Source organism: Etheostoma cragini, chromosome 1, assembly GCF_013103735.1.
Source record: "Etheostoma cragini isolate CJK2018 chromosome 1, CSU_Ecrag_1.0, whole genome shotgun sequence".
In the NCBI taxonomy this organism is placed as follows: Eukaryota; Metazoa; Chordata; class Actinopteri; order Perciformes; family Percidae; genus Etheostoma; species Etheostoma cragini.
The window spans coordinates 17579812-17601086 of NC_048407.1; the positions used below are offsets into that span (position 1 = coordinate 17579812).

General features: G+C 39.8%; 1 protein-coding gene across 1 annotated transcript; it reads right to left on the bottom strand.

Moving 5' to 3' along the window:
• Positions 1-208: 208 nt before the first annotated feature.
• alx4a (ALX homeobox 4a) lies at positions 209-20504 on the bottom strand. Its single transcript, XM_034870252.1, has 4 exons — positions 19800-20504; positions 7088-7407; positions 3053-3181; positions 209-2144 (listed from the first exon to the last, which is right to left on the bottom strand). The coding sequence occupies exons 1-4, from the start codon at positions 20149-20151 to the stop codon at positions 1824-1826; spliced, it is 1122 nt and encodes a 373-aa protein (XP_034726143.1). The 5' UTR covers positions 20152-20504; the 3' UTR covers positions 209-1823.
• Positions 20505-21275: the final 771 nt, after the last annotated feature.

Genomic DNA, 21275 nt, shown 5'->3' on the forward strand with positions numbered 1-21275 from the left:
GTTTCTGTATGCCAATTAGATTGTTTTATAGTTATTTGATTAAAAACCTCTTTATTAAGGATTATACACTTTTAACACAATATAAATAAAAAAAAAGAATCAAGATGTTAGAACTAGACTTTAACACACAGCTCCTGAAACAGGATAAGGCCAAACGATTACAGTAAATAATCATGCAGGACCCTGTTGTTGTTGCACTGAAAAAAAAAAATCTTTCTGTTCCCTTACTTGATAAAATTTGAATATCATCAACCAACATTATTTAGAGAAATGTTGATGTAAACAGTATTTGATGAACAGAAGCATGTTTTTTATGGGATAAAATATGACTTTAGGGTCTCTTAAGATGGAGGATGAAACTGGTTTTTAATACTCAAGCCTTTGCGGAGTTGTCCAAGGTACAACATCCAACTGACTGTAGTCAAACTGTTACTGAAGATGATGGAGGCCACTGCATTAATCTGGTCGATGGATTCCTTTGTTTTGATTTGACAGAAATAAAGACAAAAAGAGCATGATATACAATAATGCTTATGCCGGAATTGCTTCATGACCATTTACTGATCGGCCATGACAGCCAATCACATGTTAAAGCCATGTTAAATTCCAGAAAAGGCTGTTGAACACTGACATCCTTTCAGTGTTTAAAAGTGTCAACACACTGTGTTATCTCCATCAGCCTCCTCTAGTTTAAAGGTGGCTGCTGCTGGTTTTGGTGTTATTTCTGGCAGAATGACTGACTAGTAGGCACTTCTCTCTCTGAAACTCCTGAGACTGGAAATGCAAGGGGGCACACAGTCATGTCCACTTGAAGTCTGTCCTCCTGAAAACAGAGCTGGCTCTGTTTGGAGGCTGGCGCTCCCAGGCTCTTCAGCCCTGAGAGCAGCAGGCCTGCTGTGCCACTCTCATTCTCCCACACACCACTTCCTCCTCCATCCCTTCCTTTCTCTGGTCATCAGTGCGGCAGGTGGATCTCTCACCCTGACCGCACTAAAACAAACCAAATTTAATCTGTTTGACTTTTAAATGCTCAAGGCTGGAATAACTTCCACCTTTTTTTAATAACTGAAATGTTTGCATTGAATCTGAGAAGCTTCATAATGTGACAGATATGCTGGATATAGACAGTTTTCTGTAGCACTATCACACAGTGTGACTGAAGTTACACACTTCTGCATGTGCTGATGCTGATAAAGATTGCCTTAGAATAATATGAACATTTCATAAAACAGCAAAATTATAATTTCAGTTTTTTTAAGGATGCTTGCTGTACTATTTTTCAAAACAAAACCAGTAACAAAACGACCGGAGGAAGAAAAAACAAAACAATAGCACTCACAATTTAAATAATAAGGTAAGAATAAAACAGCACCTGAAAAGAGAACTACAATGATGCTGAGAGCACTGTACAAACACAATTTCCTGTACTTTAGCAAATAAGTGCATGGATTTATGTGAAATTATTTTACGAACATTTTCCTCAGCCTATCATCTGAACTACAACACAACTCCTGTTAAACAGTACAGCATCCCTTCCCACCAGGCTGTCCACAAAGCTCCCTCGCACTCTGTGGTTGCTTTCTTCCACCAGAGGGGTTGAGAAACATGACAGTGCCACGCCTCTTATCTTGTCAAATTTTGTTCTCTCTTGCAGTAATCTTCACCCGTCCTTGTATTTGAATAATTATTTTATTGCAACAATTATGAAGGTAGTCACTGTTGCCTTTTAGAGTTTTTGATAAAAGTGCCCCCTCACCCCATGCTGGGTTGGGGAAGACATCTCAGGGGTCAACACGGTCCCCCATCCTGCAGGTATCAGCACATCATGTTGCCCAAGATATGGCGGCACTGTGCTCTTTGGCTTTCATGCGCAAAGCGGCGATACTGGAGGACTTGCGATCAGGGTCCATGTTTAGATCGTACGTGTTGATGCCTGTAGCCATCCCATGAGGCCCTCCAAACAGGCTGCCCATGTGAGCCTGTCCCACGTGACCTCCGGGACTAGGCATGCCCAGAAAATCTGACATTCCGCTGGCGGAGTGTGGGTGAGGTGTCATACAGGGTGTCACGGTATCGCAGGGCACAACACAACCTGGCACAGGAGATGCTCCGCTGCTGCCACCGATCCAAGAGGGGTTCTGAATCTGAAATATTGATAAGAAATGAACATCGTTAAAGAGTGACAAAATGGTGCCTTCAAACCCACTGGCTCCTTTCTTATCAGACACACTGCACCAGCTGTTTAGCCCATTAACTACAATTTATTGTATTATTATTATTTTTGGGTTTCTATAAACAAGGAAAATATGTATGGAGTCTAGCTGTAGATGGAAAAGCCAATGTTTTTTGTCCTAGTGACATTGTTGTTGCATGGTAATGCGGTTATGAGCAGACACTTAAACCTTCCTTATTGGTGCTTTCAAAAACAGCTGGTGTAAAGTATTTGCATAAATTAGTAAACAATAAAAAATGTTAAGGAATAGTTAAACTTTTGGGATATACGGTTATTCGGTTTCCATGTGAGAGATAAATGACGGTTGTCAGGCAACCAGCAAAGACTCCAGGAAGTTGCCGTGCCAGGCTGAAAAATAGTTTCAGCACGTAACTTCAGAAAAAACAAAAACAAGGTATAACTTGTTAATTTGTGAGCTTTAGAGGTAATCATAGGCATATTTAGTTACTTTTGGACAGAAACATTCTAGTTGTTTTGGTCTTTATGCTAGGCTAACTGACTCCTGACTATTGCTTCTTTAAAGTGCACACATCAATCTTCTCAAGTAACTCATCCAGAAAGTAAAAAAAATGTCATCAAAATGTCATTATTTTTGTTTTGCAGCTTATAGTGTGCTTTACCACACTTAACTGAAGGTTAATAAAAGGTTGTGTAATGAACTTAAGCAATTTTCCAGTCTGCAAGTAGAAACGGCTGAAAATGGGAAGACAGAAATCAAAGTAAAAATGTAAAAACTGTAGAACACTTTGTCCCAATTATAGGATTTTGAGTTAATGGGCTAAACCATGTCAAACCGGCATTGAAGTACTCATTCTGTACCTGTGCGTAGTTTTCTGGACGCGTCAGAAGAGGCAACTCGTAAGCTGTTGAGAAATGTGTTCTGACCTGCTGCATCTGACCAAAACGCTCCCGTTTCCTCCATTTTGCTCTTCGATTCTGAAACCACACCTGCAGAGAGAAAGTGTCAGAATGTCATAAAACTGGCAGGATCGTTAGAGTTTTTTGTCTCAGGGAACAAGGGATCTTTACTTTCATCTAAATAACAAGCCATGGTCCTGTGTCAAGGTGAGGTTTACAAAAAGGGAAGGAGTCTAAAGCGACTAAGCTACACTCTTTAACAGAAAGTTTCCTCCAAATCTGAAAGAAATACTTTTCTATAGATACAAATCTAAGTTTCCCTTTAAAATGATCTCATGCAGAACTTAAAGGCTAAATATCAAACACTGAATCTGCAGCACCTCAAGCTTAAGTGTAGGCTGAGCTGAATGAGTAAAGAAAATGGAAAATTGTGAAGGAAAAGGGAAGGAAATATTCTTTGGAAACGGTGTGCTGCCTACCTTCACTTCACTACCAGGTACTTTAAAACCAAATGTAAACAGATCTTGTCCCTCTCACCTTTGCTTATTTGTTGTCTGACAAGAGCAGTGCTTTTTCTCATAACTAATGTTTCTACAATCATCTTTGACATCTATATCTGACACTTGTTTATTGAAAACGTTATTGAGTTTGAATTACCATCAGAGTGTGTGGACGTAATGTAAATATTCTCTGATGGCCTTTAAACCTGACATGTTTTTCTTCAAATGTCAAAATGTATGTGTGAGCGTTATACAACACTTCTATGATTGTTACTCCCTGACTGGACTGATTATCGCACCGATTTAGCAACAAAAGCTTTTCCTGTCTGACTTATCCCTGATATGCCTTTTTCTTATTTCATGTATTCAGTCTTTGCTCTTAAATCTAAGGAAGCAATATGGTGACTTGAAAAGTGAGATGAGATTATAACTGGGGTTTGTTTGCATTTTCCTTTTTAATTTCCTGAGGTCGAGAGCTCCTGGCTTAGAGATGCTGTCTCCTCCTAAATTAAAGAAGCACACAGAGAGGACATGATCCTTCTCTCCTTTATAAATTCATCTTCCTCTGCCCTGTCATTTAGGAATATTTGCTCTAAATAAAATGTTGCTCCTTGATTATAATACAGTACAATGTGTTAGTTTGGTATCTAGTGTCACTAAAGGCTCTCATCTGCTCACTGTCTGCTTTGGACCGAGTCTGTTGGCTATTATACAAGGAGAACATATTTTTGTGTTGCACACTGCGTTGTGACAGTAATTGGTAAAGACCATGACAGCTTAAGTAGCAATGAGGCTTTATTTATGTTACAGCCCCAGAGAGAAAGAGCAGAGAAATGCCAAACTGGCCCCAGCAGGAGAGCTGTATGGGGCTGAAAACACTTTGAAGTGAGAGACCGGCTCGGAGGATTGATAACCCGCCTCTGCTGTCACTCATGTCAGCTTCCATACCAAAGTAAAAAGAAATCCAAGGCTGAGCCTGGCTTCGGTTTTCCAACACCCCCAAAGTACTAATAATATCATGGAAACACCTCTGACCAGTGTTGATGTTCATTAAATGTTTGAAAAGTTTGTTCTGTTTTCCCAAGAATCCTTCAGCACATAATTTCTCATTTCCCATGTCAGTTAAAGGTAAGTGCAGGACACAGGTGGAGTGATACAAGCAGATATATATATATATATGGTGTAATTTAAATTTTGACTAGGGCTGAAACTAACAATTGTTTTTAATTACTGATGGTACAATAATTTAATAATTGTGTCAACCCATGGCCATGACAATTTCCAAAAGCTCAAGTTACGTCTTTGTGTTTCTCGTTTTTATTTAACTAACAGTTAAAAATGGTAAAATTATTATTATGTTTAGTATCACAAATAAAAGCAGCAAACCCTCACAATTAAGAAGCTGAGGGACTATTTGGCATTCTTGCTTGTAAAATTACTTAATTATATTAATAATTGATTATCAAAATAGTAGCCGATTTCTATCTTATTTGTTGATTGATCAATTAATCGACTAATTCTTAAATCTGACAAATGGTTTTTGAGAGCCTGACTTAAAGTAGAATAGTAGTATATCAAAGTTTTTTTTTCAGTTGGTTTTTAAAAATGGTGTTTGTCATGATTCCTCACTCTTCTTCTTAGTGACTCCTAGCATATGTTTTGGACTGACCCCCTATTTGAAGAAACCACCATCTCTTTCCTGATTGGTTTTGATTCCTGCCATTTCATCTTCCTATAACTGTTTGGATCTATAAACTCATATGGACACCTGTGTTTGCCCGGTGAACTCCACCAGATGCCATCTCGTCTCTCTGAGCTCGCTGGGCTAACAGAATGGCAAATCAGAGAAATGTGATGTTGAAACCCTAACCCTTGACCCCTGACCTTCCCATGTATCTGTAGTGCATATGACTCTGATCTGAACGTACTTTCTCCCTTTGAAACACTGAGACTGAAAAAGCAAACAAGTCCAGACCCTAATGTTTTTCAACTGAACGTCCCTTTTTTCTTTGTGTGTGTGAGCACCATCAGACAATGAGGGATAATATCGCCCTCCTTGAGAATTATACTGCCTAACCCCTTCAAAAAAATCTTGTAAATTTTCACAGTTAAAAGCAACTTTTCAGCAGGGAAGTTTTTCCTGAACATTTCTTTCACTCCAGACGCAGAATTCATGAGCTGTGAGTCGTTTTGCGTGTGAATGACTTGATAGACTACAGAGCACTGTTCTTTGACTGACTAGGCACCTTGTGTCTTTTATCTTTTTTTAAGTTGAGTGTTTAAGAGGGCCGCTGGGAGAGCCGAGGGCTGTAAAGCTGCATCCATCTGAAGCAGGCAGGTCTGTGATAGTATGAACAGCAGAGCAGAGCGGCATACCTTCAGAGCCTCAGGCTTGAGTTATAACCCTGCGGCTGTACATACTTCCTGTGTTTCACTGCAAAGCTTTCTAGTCATTGTTCCAGATTGTGATGTAAAAGATGGCATTCAATCGATCTATCTCTTATTTTATCCCATGTATGGGACTGGCACACGACAATAATGTGGCCAAAATATTGTATTGTAAATATTGCATTAGTTTGAGCATAGACTGATGTGTCATATGGCTAAAAAATGCTGAAAATTCAGATATGACTTAAAATATCCATCACTAACTTGCTCAAAGCTCATGGGAAGGGTTTCACACCTACCCTGGACATCACAGAGGGGACACATTCCTGTCTGAACAGGATGTTAATGAAAGAAAAACACAGAAAATCCAGGGGCTTTGGTAGTCCGTGGTGGTGCACACGTACATGCACACATAAACACACAAACACCACACACATGAACGTAAATGTTGGAGGTGTCTTTCTCTGTTCAACAGTGTTGGAATGCATTACAGCAGTCACAACAGGATTGTATTTAAATCAGGCCAGAAGGTCACTAGAAGGGCTTCAGTCAGAGTGGTGCTGTACCCCTCAGGCTCGACTAATACCAGCTGAACAGAACTTCAGAAATTCAAGAAACCAAAACAGCTGAGGTATGAAGAAAAACGCCACTCAAGCGATCCCATCAACACACATCACAGTCAAACAAATATCCTTGTATGCTGACGAAAGTCTACTCTCCTTAACTGCACATATGAGGCCCAGGCAGCTCCAACCTCAGTCCCATGGGCCCCCTGGCCTCTGTTAGCTCCCACTCCCCCACTCTCTCTCTTCCCTTGACTCCCACATTAGCAGATAAATCTCTCGTGTTGTTCTGTGAGTGACGTTATCTCTGCAGAGCTGCAGATGTTGAAGGATTCATGAGGTTTTATTGTTAAAACATACTCTGTTCTTTTGTGACAATTACCTCTTTTTTACTTATTCATAGGGGGACAGGCATGTTCTTGTGAATGTAACTTTTAGTGGAAATCTCATGTGTTTGTTGGTTTGTGTTTTTGTCTGTGTTTTTTTTATATCTATAAAGCTGCATATGAGATTCCCCAAGCACAGCTGTTGAGTGCTTGTATTACCTGTACACGGGCTTCAGTCAGGTCAGTCCTCAGTGCCAGCTGCTCCCGGGCGTAAACATCAGGATAGTGCGTCTTTTGGAAAACCTTCTCCAGCTCTTCCAGCTGGTAGCTTGTAAAGGTTGTGCGGTTGCGCCTTTTCTTGCCCTTGTTGCTTTCGCCGCCATCACCCTTGTCCAGAGGGCTTGACAAGTCTGTGCCTGGTGGCCTATCAGAGGCTGCCTTCACACCTTGATCCTTCACAGACAGGTAGCTGGTATCCATGCCGGGTGGGTCGGTGTCCTGGGCCAAGTCAGAATCTGTCAGACCTGAACTGTCTTTAACTGCAGAGACAGGATGAGATGAGACATTTTATAAGAGGTTGTTTTAAAAAAAACTTTATTAGGATTGAAAGAATAGAGTCAAAAACAGATGTTGGTGTGTGTTACCCTAACTGAAGATGGACATTGTAGGAAAATCTATTGTATTAGAATAAAATGTCCCGTAGTCCTGGGATGGCCTCGTGGCCTCTTGTTTGGCATGTGTGAGATAAGACACTTTCAGAATTACTGGAGCAAAAGTGCTCCTAACAAACAATTGGAACAGAATGTACCTAATACACAATATCTTGTCTATAATATCTATCTTAGTAATAGACAAATCTCGAAGGCCAGGAGAGCCATGTCCAACTGATTAACGGTGACAGACACCGTGGCGGAAGAAAGAAACCTGGAGGAGGATAAAAAGAGTAGGGTTTATAGTATGTGTTGGTGGTCAGGGTGTGCTAGTCTGGATGGAATTCTGAACTTTACGTGCATTAGTGTATTGTTTGCAATAACATTTTCACTACAGCTTGTTATAACTTAACTAAGCCAATCCTGAGTATTGATTTCCGGATCTCCCAACAACAAATACTAAAGCTTAAAGGTGCAGGGTGAAGTGACTAAATTGGAGTCAGATGGACACTGGCCATTGGGCCGGACCAGAATTGGTCAAAATTTTTCCTTCAGCGTGAAAATAAAGATGATCATGTTATGTTCTGCTTCTTTAAGATGTAGGCTGCAATGGGGTCAGCTAAACTAAGCCATGTGTGCAGATTCTTTAGATGAATAAAACAATGAAGTACGCAAGGAAATCTGTTAATATTGAGACTTCAAAGATCCTGCCTTGTTTTGATGCCTCACTCACAATATTGAAACTAGCTTTTTGCAATACTTTTATCCATGGTGCAACATTAAAACACTTCTGGGAAATGTTGTTTTAGCACATCTAAAAGCTGCTTTTAAGTCATAAAATACATAAGTGACTGCTCTTGGAATAATTTAGTTACATTCTGGTATTTTCACCTTTTCACCTTTTTCAAATACATTAGTTATATTTTTTCAATCACCACATGTGACAAACATTGCTAATTTTTGTTAGTACTTTCAAAAAGCAAAAAGATTTAAACACTTTTTATTGAGCCTCTATTCTCCTCAAGTGTAATATTCAGTTGCATGTCTCTGGCAGTATATAGTATTTATAACTCATGATTTATTTGCGGGATTGCTGTAGTAATTCATGGGGTTTGAGGGTGGAACAAAGGAATTTCTCACTCTTTGTGAGGAAATTCTGTGACAGTTGTGAAATCTGTTGGCGCGCGGTGCTGCGAGTAAGTGTTGATTTATTTGTTTGTCTATATCTGCCTGTGTAATGGATGGCCTGGATAATTGACTGCTTACGGGATCCAGTTGTAGTTCGTAGATCATTCTGTGATGTGCTGGGGAACAGACACCCTGTCCAAAAAATTGAGACTGAACTCAGACTTTGAGACAGAAAGTTGCAACTTTTTTACTGAGTACTATCCCCAACCACCCACACCCTCTGCCCGCAAGAGCATCCACACACACACACACACACACACACACACACACATACACACACACACACACACACACACACACACACACACACACACACACACACCTGAAGCAAGACTGTCTGACTGCAATTCATTAGCTTGGCTCCGCCCTCCTATGTACTTTGGCTCAATTTTAATTTCCCTTCAGTACTTTTCTCCGGCCAAAATTTAACCGGCCCAATCAGCAAACAGAGGGAGTGGCTGAGAACGATGACGTTGAGACCGTGCGCTGGAGTTGTAATTCCGTAAGGGTGGTGGAGAAAGATGCGAGAGAAGCCATTTGGTCCATTGTGGCAACGCTGTAGAATATCCTGAAGTTAATGCCCGAGCAAGGACAATCTTTGCCGAGTTTTGTTGGTGGCCATGATGCTGTGGCCCTCCACCTCACAGGGTTCAGGAAAAGTTTGATTTTCCAGCTCGCACCGTTAGTGGTGAAGCAGTTGGCTAAGGCTAATGCTATGAGGCTAATGCTAGTGATGCTAATGCTAAATATATGCCTTGCCGGTCTCCCCTCTTGTTGCACATGCGCATGACACACGTCACGACCAAACGTTAGCGATTGGTTATGGCAGATTCAGAGTGGCTCTGGACGGATCCAATAGTTTTAAACTACAACAGAGTACCCGCCTTCAAGGAAGTTAAATCAATGGAGAGTAGCCAGACTCTCTGGACAAATGAAATGTACGAGAGTCTGGTAGGACCAGGCTAGTACTTTTGAGCCACTTAATAAAAGAGAAAGCCCCATCTTTGTACTCTCTTGTTCTACTTTCTAGCCACTCAATAAAATTGAAAGCCCCATCTTTGTACTCGCTTGTTCTCTCTCGTTCACACACACACTTGCTTTCTTCACGACTGCAGCTTTAAGTGTAAAACCTCAGGCAGCTCTCTGATCATAAATTTCCACAGCCATGTCTTTGGCAGTGTTCTTGTTGAATCTGGCCGGTCTTTTCGCCTTGCTGCTGAACTATCCAGTTTATACACGCATCACTGGACTAATACACATCCATATCGAGGAGGATGTAATGGCTGAAAGTGTTTTGTTTTGGGCTGCTTGATGAGCCCTGCAACCCCTTTCTCTCGCTCTCACTGGCTCAGTCTAGTTGCGATTTACAGCTTTGCACATTTCTCCTTCTTTGATACCATCTGGGGTGAAGCTATTTTCAGAATCGAGGACATCTCTGCTCGTCTGCCCATCCAAACATTTGTCAGGTTAGAACCAGGAGGTGTGTCCATTCATGTGACCTCTGAGTGCAATTATTAGCACTCAGTCAGCACACACATACACACACACACACACACACACACACACACACACACACACACACACACACACAAACACACACACAGCCATGTTGGGCAATGTGCAGCAAGGTGAGGTGAATGGATATCTTGTCACAGGCACTCCTTCCAAGCTTTCTCAAAGACACATGCGCAAATCAGGTTATCAGGTTATATTGCATCTTTTTGTCAATGGTGCAAGTCTTAATAGGATAAATGATGAATTATAGTACCAAGATGTAGACACAAGAAAGTTTTAAAAGGTCAAAAGGTTGTCCATTAAATAATAATTAAAACTACAAATACATTGTTTTATTTATGGATGGTTTGATCCATGGTTTGCATGTATCAAACATCCATTTATCATCTCTGTACATACTTTTAAGTGGATAATTGTTTTATTCAGGTATGTAGGCTCCAACTTCTGTTTTGAAGTGTGTGTGTGTGTGTGTGTGTGTGTGTGGGTGTGTGTTAAATAAATATATGTGCTGTATGTATTTTTAAACCCTTTTTAATTTTTTGACACTGTAGAGTGTTGCCTTTTAAATAAATAAAGAAGTATACTTAGTTTTCGATATGCAATGCTATAAACACATTTTGGCTATGCCCAGTAAAGCCACACAGCCTATGTTTTACTTCCCTTCCAGCTGAAGCCTTGGTGAGGTGAGCTGAGCATGCAGAAGCCTATTGCTAAATAGGCTGAGAAGCCCTGTTTTGGTTGCTGGGGTTCTACCACCCGCAACATTGCCTCGCTGTCCATGACAAACAAATCCTGTTAGGCTTTGAGGTGAGCAAATGTGTTTTATCGCAGAATAAATACTCTCTAGTTATTTCATCATATTTCGGTGGCTGGCACCCACATTCCCCACAAGGCAAGAGCTGTCAGGCTATTTGAGATCATGAGGCCTCTTGCTGATCAAAGGCCCTTGTTTATATCGCATGTCACTGATGTTTTTTTGGCAGGAGCGGGATATTGTGACAATCTCCTGCTTGTTATCCATACGATCTGCTGTATCTTTGAGGCGCTCCAACAGTGCCCAAGGTGAACAGCAGTGGGCCCTCCTGCTGGGAACACCATATGTATGAAGAACAATGGAAAGTGTTATTGCAAGAGTGCCCATCAAGATACAATCTCTGTTAAAGGAGTGACTATGAAAAAACATACAATGCATCAAAACCTCTATCCCAATGTTCATGAGTACAACTGGCTTTTTCTTCCATTACACAAAAGACAGCTTACACCTGCACTTCTGCATGTACAGTCTTTAACACATATTATGTCTTAACAATAATACAGCAGACTAACCAAAATGGCTTCTTTTCTTTTCTTTTTAGATGAAAATGCCATGCAAAATTTTTGGAGTTGGAGCAACCACAGAATGTTCTATTTTCACTGCAGTGGGTCCAACAGGCAGCATCTGTTGCAATTACTGTGCCGCAGTGAAGAGAGCAGAGTCTGCAGCTCTCTTCACTGTGGGCACAGAAAGTTCTGCAGAAATGAAATACATAGAAAGTGCTTCAGAACGAGCTGAGCAGTAATTTAGCTCATGTGTATATTTCCACCTGACTACAGAACAACACAGGAGTTTGTATACATGTCTAAATGTCCATACACACACACACCACAGTTTTAGTTGTAACACAACATAGTATGTCACTGTTAGCATTGATATCACATTAAAACTAAGTATTGATTTAATACTTTTCAACATTGTGTGGCACTTCCTGTGTGGACATCAGTGCCAAAATGACGTTCTTGTGGGTCAGACAGCTATTATTCATCGTTAAAAACGAGGGGGCAACATCAAAGTGTAATTTAACTGGCTGTAAAGCGACAGGGCACCTTCACTGCCTCTTTATTGACTGGGGTGACTGAGGTCAGCTCGCGGTGTTAAGAGGAAATACTATAAATTACACACCACACGGCGACTGGGAGAGATTAACAACATGTTGTTTAAACTGAAGAATGAAATGCCTAAAACTGAAGGAAATGTAAACGGTAGAGAGAAAAGAGATGGACAAGGGAAGAGAAAGTGCAGTTTATCTAACTAAGTGCAGAGAACAGAGAAAAGGAAATGTGTTGGCAAAGTATTTATTTGTACATGTTTCTGGGGTTTGTTTTAATGATTTAAGATATGGATTGGGATTTAACATGAATATTTGAACAGTGGATAACTCTTAAGTCTTGCTTAGCTTCAAAGACAGAGGCTGGCTGAGACACTGATGCCTGATGCTGGACAATCAAGCCAAGGGAAAAATACATAAAATCTATTAAGTTATTTTATGACTACATAAAGAGACTCAACACATTGACTCAAGTACTGTACTGCACAATTTTAAAGTACTTTTTCTTGTTCTTGATTGTTTGAATTTTAAGCTACTGTATTTTTTTTTACTTCACAACATTCCAGATTAAAATATTAAACTTTTTTTACTTCTCTACATTTACTGTATTCGACAGCTGTATATGCTAGACTGTATGTAAAATTAAAATTGTAAACGTACGATTAGTTAATCAAGGCAGATTCTTTTGTTTAGAATAAATTAGGCTATGAATTAGTTAAATGTAGCTTCATTATAATCTGCTGCAACATTAAAATGCTGTTTACACAATGCATTTTTAGAAATAATCTAATAGAATAATGTTTAATGTTATGACTCTGACACGGCCCATTCTGTTATTAGTAAATACTTTTTTAACTTACTTTTGATACTTTAAGTACATTTGCTGATAATACGTTTGTACTTACTTAAGTAAGCTAAGTACAATAACTTTTACATTGGAGCCTTGTTACTTATAATTAAACCTGCAGTAAGTGATTGTTTTAGCCACTTGGGGGTAGAGGAACCAAGTTGTGAACACACTACCGACATATAACTATTTGCGTTGACAAAATTGAGAACAAACAGCTGCTTATTTACACATCCAGCAGTGAAAGAGCAGGATTGTCATTCATTTGGAGTCGTGTTTCTGGCCAACTAAAGAATTAAGTCCAATATTCACTCTCTTTTAGCTCTGTTTTTGGTCTCCACCAACTCTTGAGGAAAATATGTGGCTCTTTAGTTGCTGAATGTTCCACAACGTTCACTAGTTAAAGACGCTAACTGTGTCTCTCTGGTGTTTGGTGCTGAGCAGGTAGAACGCAACATTTTGAGAGCATATACTAGATAGAATAGCCGCGATGCGGGGAGGGGTCCATTGGGAATACCAAATTAGTAATGTTGTGGGCTGCACAGCTAATGTGGCTTGGTAAAGGGAAGTTTGGGGTCCCCTGCTGGAGCTGCTGCCCCCCACGACCCCACCCTGGATAAGCGAATAACGATGGATGGATGAATGGACATTGTTTATATAAAATAGCTACTGTAGCCTCTTTAGGTAAAGGATCTTGCTGAAGATGCAGTCAAAGTTTCTCTGACTCTGTTCTTGAAATCCAACCATGTTTCTTTTGGAAGTAGAAATAACACAACTATGAATAGCTTAGCACTATACATGCTTGGTGTGGTGTCAGGTGCATTCATCAAAACATTTTTTGTCAACACACACACACACACACACACACACACACACACACACACACACACACACACACACACACAGCTTTAGACACTGCTGTGATTTGGAAACAGTTGATGTGACTCACAGACAGAACCTCAAGCATCAGCAAAGTTGTTTCAACTTCACAAAAGGTTTTCTTCTGTGATAGGCAGCTATTACTTTGAAATTCAACTCTGCTGACTGAGTAGAGTGGTGTTCCATCTCAGCAGGTTGTGCAAAATTTACAAACTGAAAAACATCCCTAAAGACTGATAAATCTTTTCTTATGCACTCTTTGTTTTCCTCACTCGCTCCCCCTCTGTGCCTCCCTCCCTCCCGCTCCCTTCCAAATGTTTCTCTCAGACTTTGGAGCAAAACAGAATTTCCTTCATCTTATGTTTTTGTTGTCTGATTGAAAGAGAACACTCAATCAGTGGCAAAAATTTGCTAGAATACATTTTTGCGTGCACGCACATAAAATGAAAATAAAATACTTAACAATTTGCACTCTCACGTTTTCCTATAGCAAGGATTCAACTTCCAAAAAACAAAGACATAAATCCTAACAATGAGCCCTGCAACAATACTGAAATCACAACTCACTGTGTTAGGTTCATAAATATGGATAAGAAATGATGGTTATGTAACGGCAGAGGTACAATGGTTCAGTCACCAACAAAGTCATATTAAATGATTATTTGTTTAAGTTAAGTCATAATCGGTCAACCATGGAAATACAGCAGATTTGTAAATTTATTATATTGAGACAGACAAAAAAAATAATTACTGGCTATATATAGAATATTTAAATGTATTTTGAGGGCTCACCGGTGCAGTTAAACTGCATATTAAAAACAGCAGGTGTTGTCAGTATCACAAAATAAATATTCCACAAAATCATAAAAGTTAGAATTCAAAAATAGCTGCTGTTGATATAAAGCTTAAATCCAATTTTTGTAGTTGAAATCCTGATTTATGTGGTCAAGCTAGTTAATATTTAATTTTTCAAAAAAAACAACAACCTAAGAGTTATTTTAAATATTAAAGCCTTTTTTTCCAAAAAAACTAAAATTAGGCAGTAGGCCCATCTTTATACAAGTTTTTACCTTAACCTGTAACGTATCACCTCAAAAAGGTCAGAAATTACTGTTGAGAACATACAAAAAAAATATTATCCTTAGATATATATTCTATATAATATAGAATTTTAAAGGCAAGTACAGAGCAAGAGCAAGAGAGCAGTAAAAAAAAGTAAACTTACTATTACGAACACACACAACAGGTAAAAAAAAACAACTAAAAAAACAGAATTGCTGATGTGATGCAGTCCTCCACGGTTGGTTGTGTTTCAGTGTTCATTTTACATGAAGCGGTGACAAAGAGACCAAAGGAAGTCCTGGACTGCATGAGCCTTTTGCCCTGCTGCTCTTACTCGGCCATGCAAACTGAGCCTAATGTAAATTGCCCTGCCAAACTTTAAGCTGAATGGTAAAATGATCCTGAGTCCTTGTCACCTCCACTCATGTCATTACCTTGCTGAAATGTGCCTCAGTTGTCTGGATTGCATGGCTGGTTCCCATTACTCCCTGCTCGAAACCAATCTACGCAGACGGCCATTACGAGAGGCTGAAATGGTTCGTGCTGGGTTAAAGATGGTGAGGAAACAAAAAGGCACGAGACCGTAGTGACAAAATCTCACAAGCTGTTGCAATCACACCTGAATGTTGGTCCTACTGAAGATCGCTGTCATCAAGTGTTTACACTTGCAGGGCAGCCGCTTGCCTCAAAAGGATCAATTATGGTTTAAACCGGAATAAACTACAGCCCTTAATGTCTTCAAATTACACCAGCAGTGTGTTATGGGTGCAAAGATGTCATTACGCTGCGTAATCATTGGCTGTAAAAGACAAAGTAGTGATGAATGGCATGATCCTACCATAATTAGATTTACAATTCAACAGCCATGCAACGACATAGCAACATCCTTTGTCTTATTGGTGTTGTTAAATGTTTACTATGTTAAACCGGACTCCAAATGTTGTGATGTGCACAACTTTGACACCAGAGAGTTTTAAATAGGGGGTTTTTTGCTCTGTGCGTTCAGGGGAACTCATCCCGCTCTCCAAACAGACAAGGGCAGGAAAGCCAAGCAAAAGGTCAGCGCCCTCAGACACTGAGGGAAGACACGGACACATCAATAGAGGAAGTATGTTGTCTCTGGCGGATCACAAAGATGTGTATGCGGCTGCTTTAAGACTATAAAGTGACTGATTGAATCATCTTCAGGGCCCTTTTTTTCAATCAAGAAGTCCAGTTTGACAATTTATGTATTGCTACAGTAACATTTCCATTGTTTGGTGGCTCCCCTGCATTGACTCTGAGGACTCCCTGTTGAAGATCTAATAAATATTGTACTTTTTACTTTTCTGCATTTGATTGACTGCTGTATTTACCAGTGACTTGGTAGATTAAGATTTTACATGCAAAACATATGATCATCTTAAAAACTATGTTGAAGTAATTTGAACAACCCAGTATCGTGTTAACAGTAAATGCTGCTAATGCCAATATCATATGTAGTAGGCCTAATATACTTTTACTTCTGGTGCCACAGTCTATTTTTTTAAATTTAGTTTTTATTTTGTCATTTTGATCTGCCTATTTTTGCTGCATTTGGTTTATACAAGGCAGCCTACAAAGAGTCTTTTTTTCTTCTTTTTTTTTTTTTTTTTTAAATCACACTAGTTTCATGATGCTGTCAGCTCTCAGCCTGTCCATGCTCCAAGAGCAGCTTTGTTGATTTCATATAACAACATAATTGGCAAGGTGTTGAGTAGAAACAACGTAACTGTGTTGGTAGTGACTCGAATGTATGTAAATGTCTATTTCTTCTGTTCTTCTACTGTTTTCCATCGGCCAAAAATCTCTCAGTTACAGCTTCAGACAGCTCTGAGAACAGTCACATTACCTTTGGCTGAACAGATCAAGCCATAAATTATAACAAAGTTATTCTCTGACAACTTGACACTACCCCTGCCTTTGTGTAAAATACAGGTTTGATTAAAGCAATGACTCAGGGAGTAAAATAGACATGTTAGACAATAGCATTTCTCCAATAAACACATCAGGAATCATTTATCATTTTTCTCATCCTCTGCTGGTAAGTTCAGCACATTTTACTGCTGCTTTCAATTTATGTTAGTGTCGTAAAAGTCAGTAAAAAGATGTGTTAACTATAATTTTCAGTCTATGATGTTCACTTGGATAACAGACACCAGTGGGAACAAATTTCGATCTTAAAGACTCCAATTTAATATCTAATTTACATGTTAAAAAAAATATGCATATACCAATATCCTACAAATACAAAAACTGTCCTGTTCCAAGTCTGAGGAATTAAATTGGGTTTGTCTCTGAAGGCCGAGTCACTGAGAGCATGGGGAATAAAGGAAAACAGAGAAGTTAGACATCTGAGTCGCAATGATGCCAAAGCTCTTCTTGTCGATAAGCGCCAGTAGCCCTATGGTTTTTCCTGCTTTCGTCACTGTGAATCCGGTCATTATGTAAGTCTCAGTGTTGTTAAAAGAAGAGTTTCTGTTTTGCGAGAGAACCTGACAATCTGTGCTAATATATTTCACTGTCAAAGTCCAACCCCTCATGGGAAAAAACTAACACCAAATTCAAAAAGGTCGATAATGGAAATTGACTTAACTCACCCCTTCATGCGCATCTGCTTCAAACACGACCCAATAGGCCATCTCCAGGTTGAACGTAAAATAATCATTTAAAATAAAACCTAAAAAAATACTAGAAATTGAAAGGAGATCGTTGCGTTGATATTTAAAAAAAAAATCGTTTGCTTGCTGTCTTTCTTCATGGTTTGGACTAAAATAGTCCTTAATACGCGCAATAACTGCGGTTTATTTACAACGTAATATAACATTTTTATTTCGTCTCGATTTACCGGATCTATGTCAAGGTTAATAGGTAATAAAAACTTAACAGCTATTATAAAAAAAGGCTGAGCTTTTGAAAAGACTGATCTCCGTTCTTGACATTTTGGAGCTATAAAGACTTTTTTCTGCAGGTTGATTTCCAGAAACTGTCAAAACATCCTTAAACTATACTTCCACTAACCATTTCAGCGTAATGCAGATGGACAGGCAGCTCAAGTAAATCAGAGAAAAGCAGTGGTGGCGTAAAAACGACAATTTTCATCATTATTATTATCATTATTATTATTGCAATAACAGCTCGCTGTTTTTACATTTATCATTTTTATCTAGTAATAAGAAGTTTTCAACTTTCATGCGCTGGCCACTTATTATTATGTTTTGACAATATTTTGAACATTTGATTTACTCGTTCACAACAATACTGCTCAATGGATGTTTCCATATGATCCAGACACATTTTACACACTTTGTATCCAAAGAGAGAAAGAGAGGAAAAGTGAAGAGGGGCAAAGAGAGAGAGAGAGAGAGAGAGAGAGTCCTAAGGCTGTGTGACTTTATTCAAGACCATAATGTTTCTCTTGTCATAACTTCAAAACTAAAACTAAGACCGTCTGTTTTCAACTCAGCGTAAAACAAAATTTGACCTATACATGCATGCTTTTTTACAGAATTCCATAAAAAGGTGTCAGTGTTTGTTCTTTTCTCCGAAATAAACCATAGACATGATGATGCTTGTTCCCGTTTAGCATTTACACACAGCAGCTTGAGCCTTTTGTCTTAGTCTCCAATCGGATTGTGATACAGTCCACTTATACTGTCGGGATATCAAACACTAGTCTTCATTTGTGTGTGCGTGCGGGCGTGTGTGTGTGTGTGTGTGTGTGTGTGTGTCTGTGTGTGTGTGTGTGTGTGTGTTTATTCCTTGTGAGCAGTCAGAAATGCAGTTGAGGGCAAAAAAACAGTTTAATTCAGTTTGTCCACGTTTTAATTTACCAAAAGCGTTTGACTCCTCTTTTTGGATAATATTTTATCATGTGTGTGTTTCTGATTGTGGAGAAAAGGTTTTTGTGATGGGTAAAAAAACACGAATTTATGCTGTTTCATAGTAGCCTCCTGCCTAACGAGGGTCAAAGTTTTATTTACACCCTCATCATTCACCAATTACAGTAGCGTCCCACGCAATTACATCTAATTGGAGCCAATCAGGCAGAGCAACGCAATGAAAATATTACCAGTTTGGAGCTCACTATTTGTGCCATCTGAAAATTTGTTAATTCAATTGTCCTACTCAGCTCCACTATTACGGATTGTAATGCAGATTATCGCATTAAATGCGTCCTAATTTAATTTTGATGGTCAAAGGGACACTTTGATAGTCGTGAAGAGTATGTCTCTTCTTAACTGTGTTACGCACATAACTGCTGGGCCGTGTCGTTACGAGCTGAGAGCTGTGCTGTGAGCTGCTGCTCTGATGGAGAGGTGAGGTTTACGCACGAAGGAGCCTGGGTCTTCCGTCTTTTAGACACGAAAAACAAAACAAAACAGAGGATTTTTCGAAAGTCCAAACCCCGTTGAAGTAGTACCCAATGTATGTGTGATTGTAGCCAGTAAAACAGTAAAGAGACAATTTAGAATCAAACGCGGCACGACTCTCTCGCTCAGTCACAGCCACGATGACCGTTTTACGCATCGTGTGCCATTAATTTCGATGGAAACTTCACAACAACTTAACGTTATATCTGCTAGTTTTTTGGAATACTTGGAGCAACGATGAGCGATGACGCTGCTGATGAAGTTAAAATGACCTGCACAGGTAGCCTATAGGTAATTATCGGACACATAACTGCAAGGAGAAAAACACCAAAGACATTAAATGATGTAAGTGACCATAGCTGTTATAAAACATGCCTGCTGCATATTTTCCTGGCAAATCCTGGGCATCATGGTGAAAACCGCTTTACAAGTATAATAGGGCTGTGCTCGTGTTATGTCTTGGGACGCCTCACCTTGCCAAGTGGACGCCTGCAACTTAAGTCATCCTAAAATATGTTTTTTTCCCTCACTCACCATAGCAGGGGATGAGCGCTCCGTTGTGTCCGCTCTCTTGGTGCAGTTTGCCCTCTTCGGTGGGTGATTTGCAAAAGGACCTCTGCATGAAGAGGTGGTATTTGCTGAAAGTGCCTTGCCCAGCTGCGGCGGCATCCAATGACTGGCACTCCTGCTGGAAGGGGCTCCGGGACCTTTCTCCGTAAGCCTGACCTTTGTTGGGCAGGAAGGCAGTGGGGCTGTATTTGGTGTCAGCGGCTGGGAATGTCCTAAAGTGGTCCGTCTGGTGATCCCTAACTTGCGCTGCAGAGGGGCTATAATATGAATCCATGGATGTCATATCGCTGTGTGAAACGCAGGCCTCGGCGTTCATGCCTAAAAAACAGTGAAGGGGAGAAAAAGACCAAACTTCTCTCTCTCTCTCTCTCTCTCTCTGTCTCTGTCTCTCTCTCTCTCTCTCTTTCTCTCTCGCTCTCTCTCTCTCTCTCTCTTTGGAAAGGGAAGCGCGGACACCCCTTCTTCCTCTACCTCATACAGATAAACAGACACACACACAAGCACGCAGATACTGCAGCGCACACCAGACCGCAGCTGGGTTTGGTTATAAAACGATTCAGATCTTTTCCAGGAACCACTGTCGTTGACCAAACACCCCAAACTCCCCCTCAGGTTTGAACAGAGTTACACAAACCCGTCTTTCCTCAGAGGATTGGACCCAGATCTACTGGCTTCAAGAACTCTCCCAAGTGATTATCCTGATGACATGAGCGAGTTAGGCCGTTTATTAGCTGATTTTTTTTTTTTACAAAGTAAGGGCGGGGGGCTTAACACATGACATCAATGCAGATTTGATATTAATATAGTCTATAAGTGATGGCACTGGGGCGGAGAGGGCACAATTTTACGCTTCATTCGCAATGGTCCATCGCAATATAATCATCTATACTCAGTCGATTGTGTTCCTTCAGACAACTCTGTGGCTTCTGACTGCGACTGGGATTTAGTTTAGAAGGGCTTTATTTATCACTTGGAACGAATTGCTGTTTCACTTGCCTCCTCATTATTTATTTCAGCCACATTTTTATAAAACATTTGGAAACAAAACAAGATTTAAACTTGAAGAACCAATGACTTTAAGAGTAACACATTATCATGCATGATACACCCAAATAAAGGACTCATATGAGTGATAATGTTACAACAAGAATATGTTTATCCAGGGTAATTATATTCCACAGATCACCTAATTTAAATTATTCGTGAAATAATAAAGTAAAATTTGCTTATACAATCTTTGTAAGCTGAGATGATAGATATTATTTTACTGCTTCTATTGTCTTTAGGTATTTGAAATCCTGTTTTCATATGTGCTGCGATTGAAGAAAGGCCAGTAAATCGTGTCGATCCCAAACATCGTGCACACTGCAAAAGTTAAACTCCTTGTAACGAAAAATCAACGTAATGTCCTGACAGCAGGCTGTTTAATAACTGGCCGAT

Excerpts from the sequence above, each read along its gene's own strand:
- alx4a (XM_034870252.1), bottom strand. The coding sequence starts at position 20,151 with ATGAACGCCGAGGCCTGCGTTTCACACAGCGATATGACATCCATGGAT. Across the intron at positions 3,182-7,087 it reads TGACTGAAGCCCGTGTACAG|GTGTGGTTTCAGAATCGAAG; the intron begins GTAATACAAGCA and ends TTCTCTCTGCAG. Across the intron at positions 2,145-3,052 it reads GTCCAGAAAACTACGCACAG|ATTCAGAACCCCTCTTGGAT; the intron begins GTACAGAATGAG and ends TCAATATTTCAG.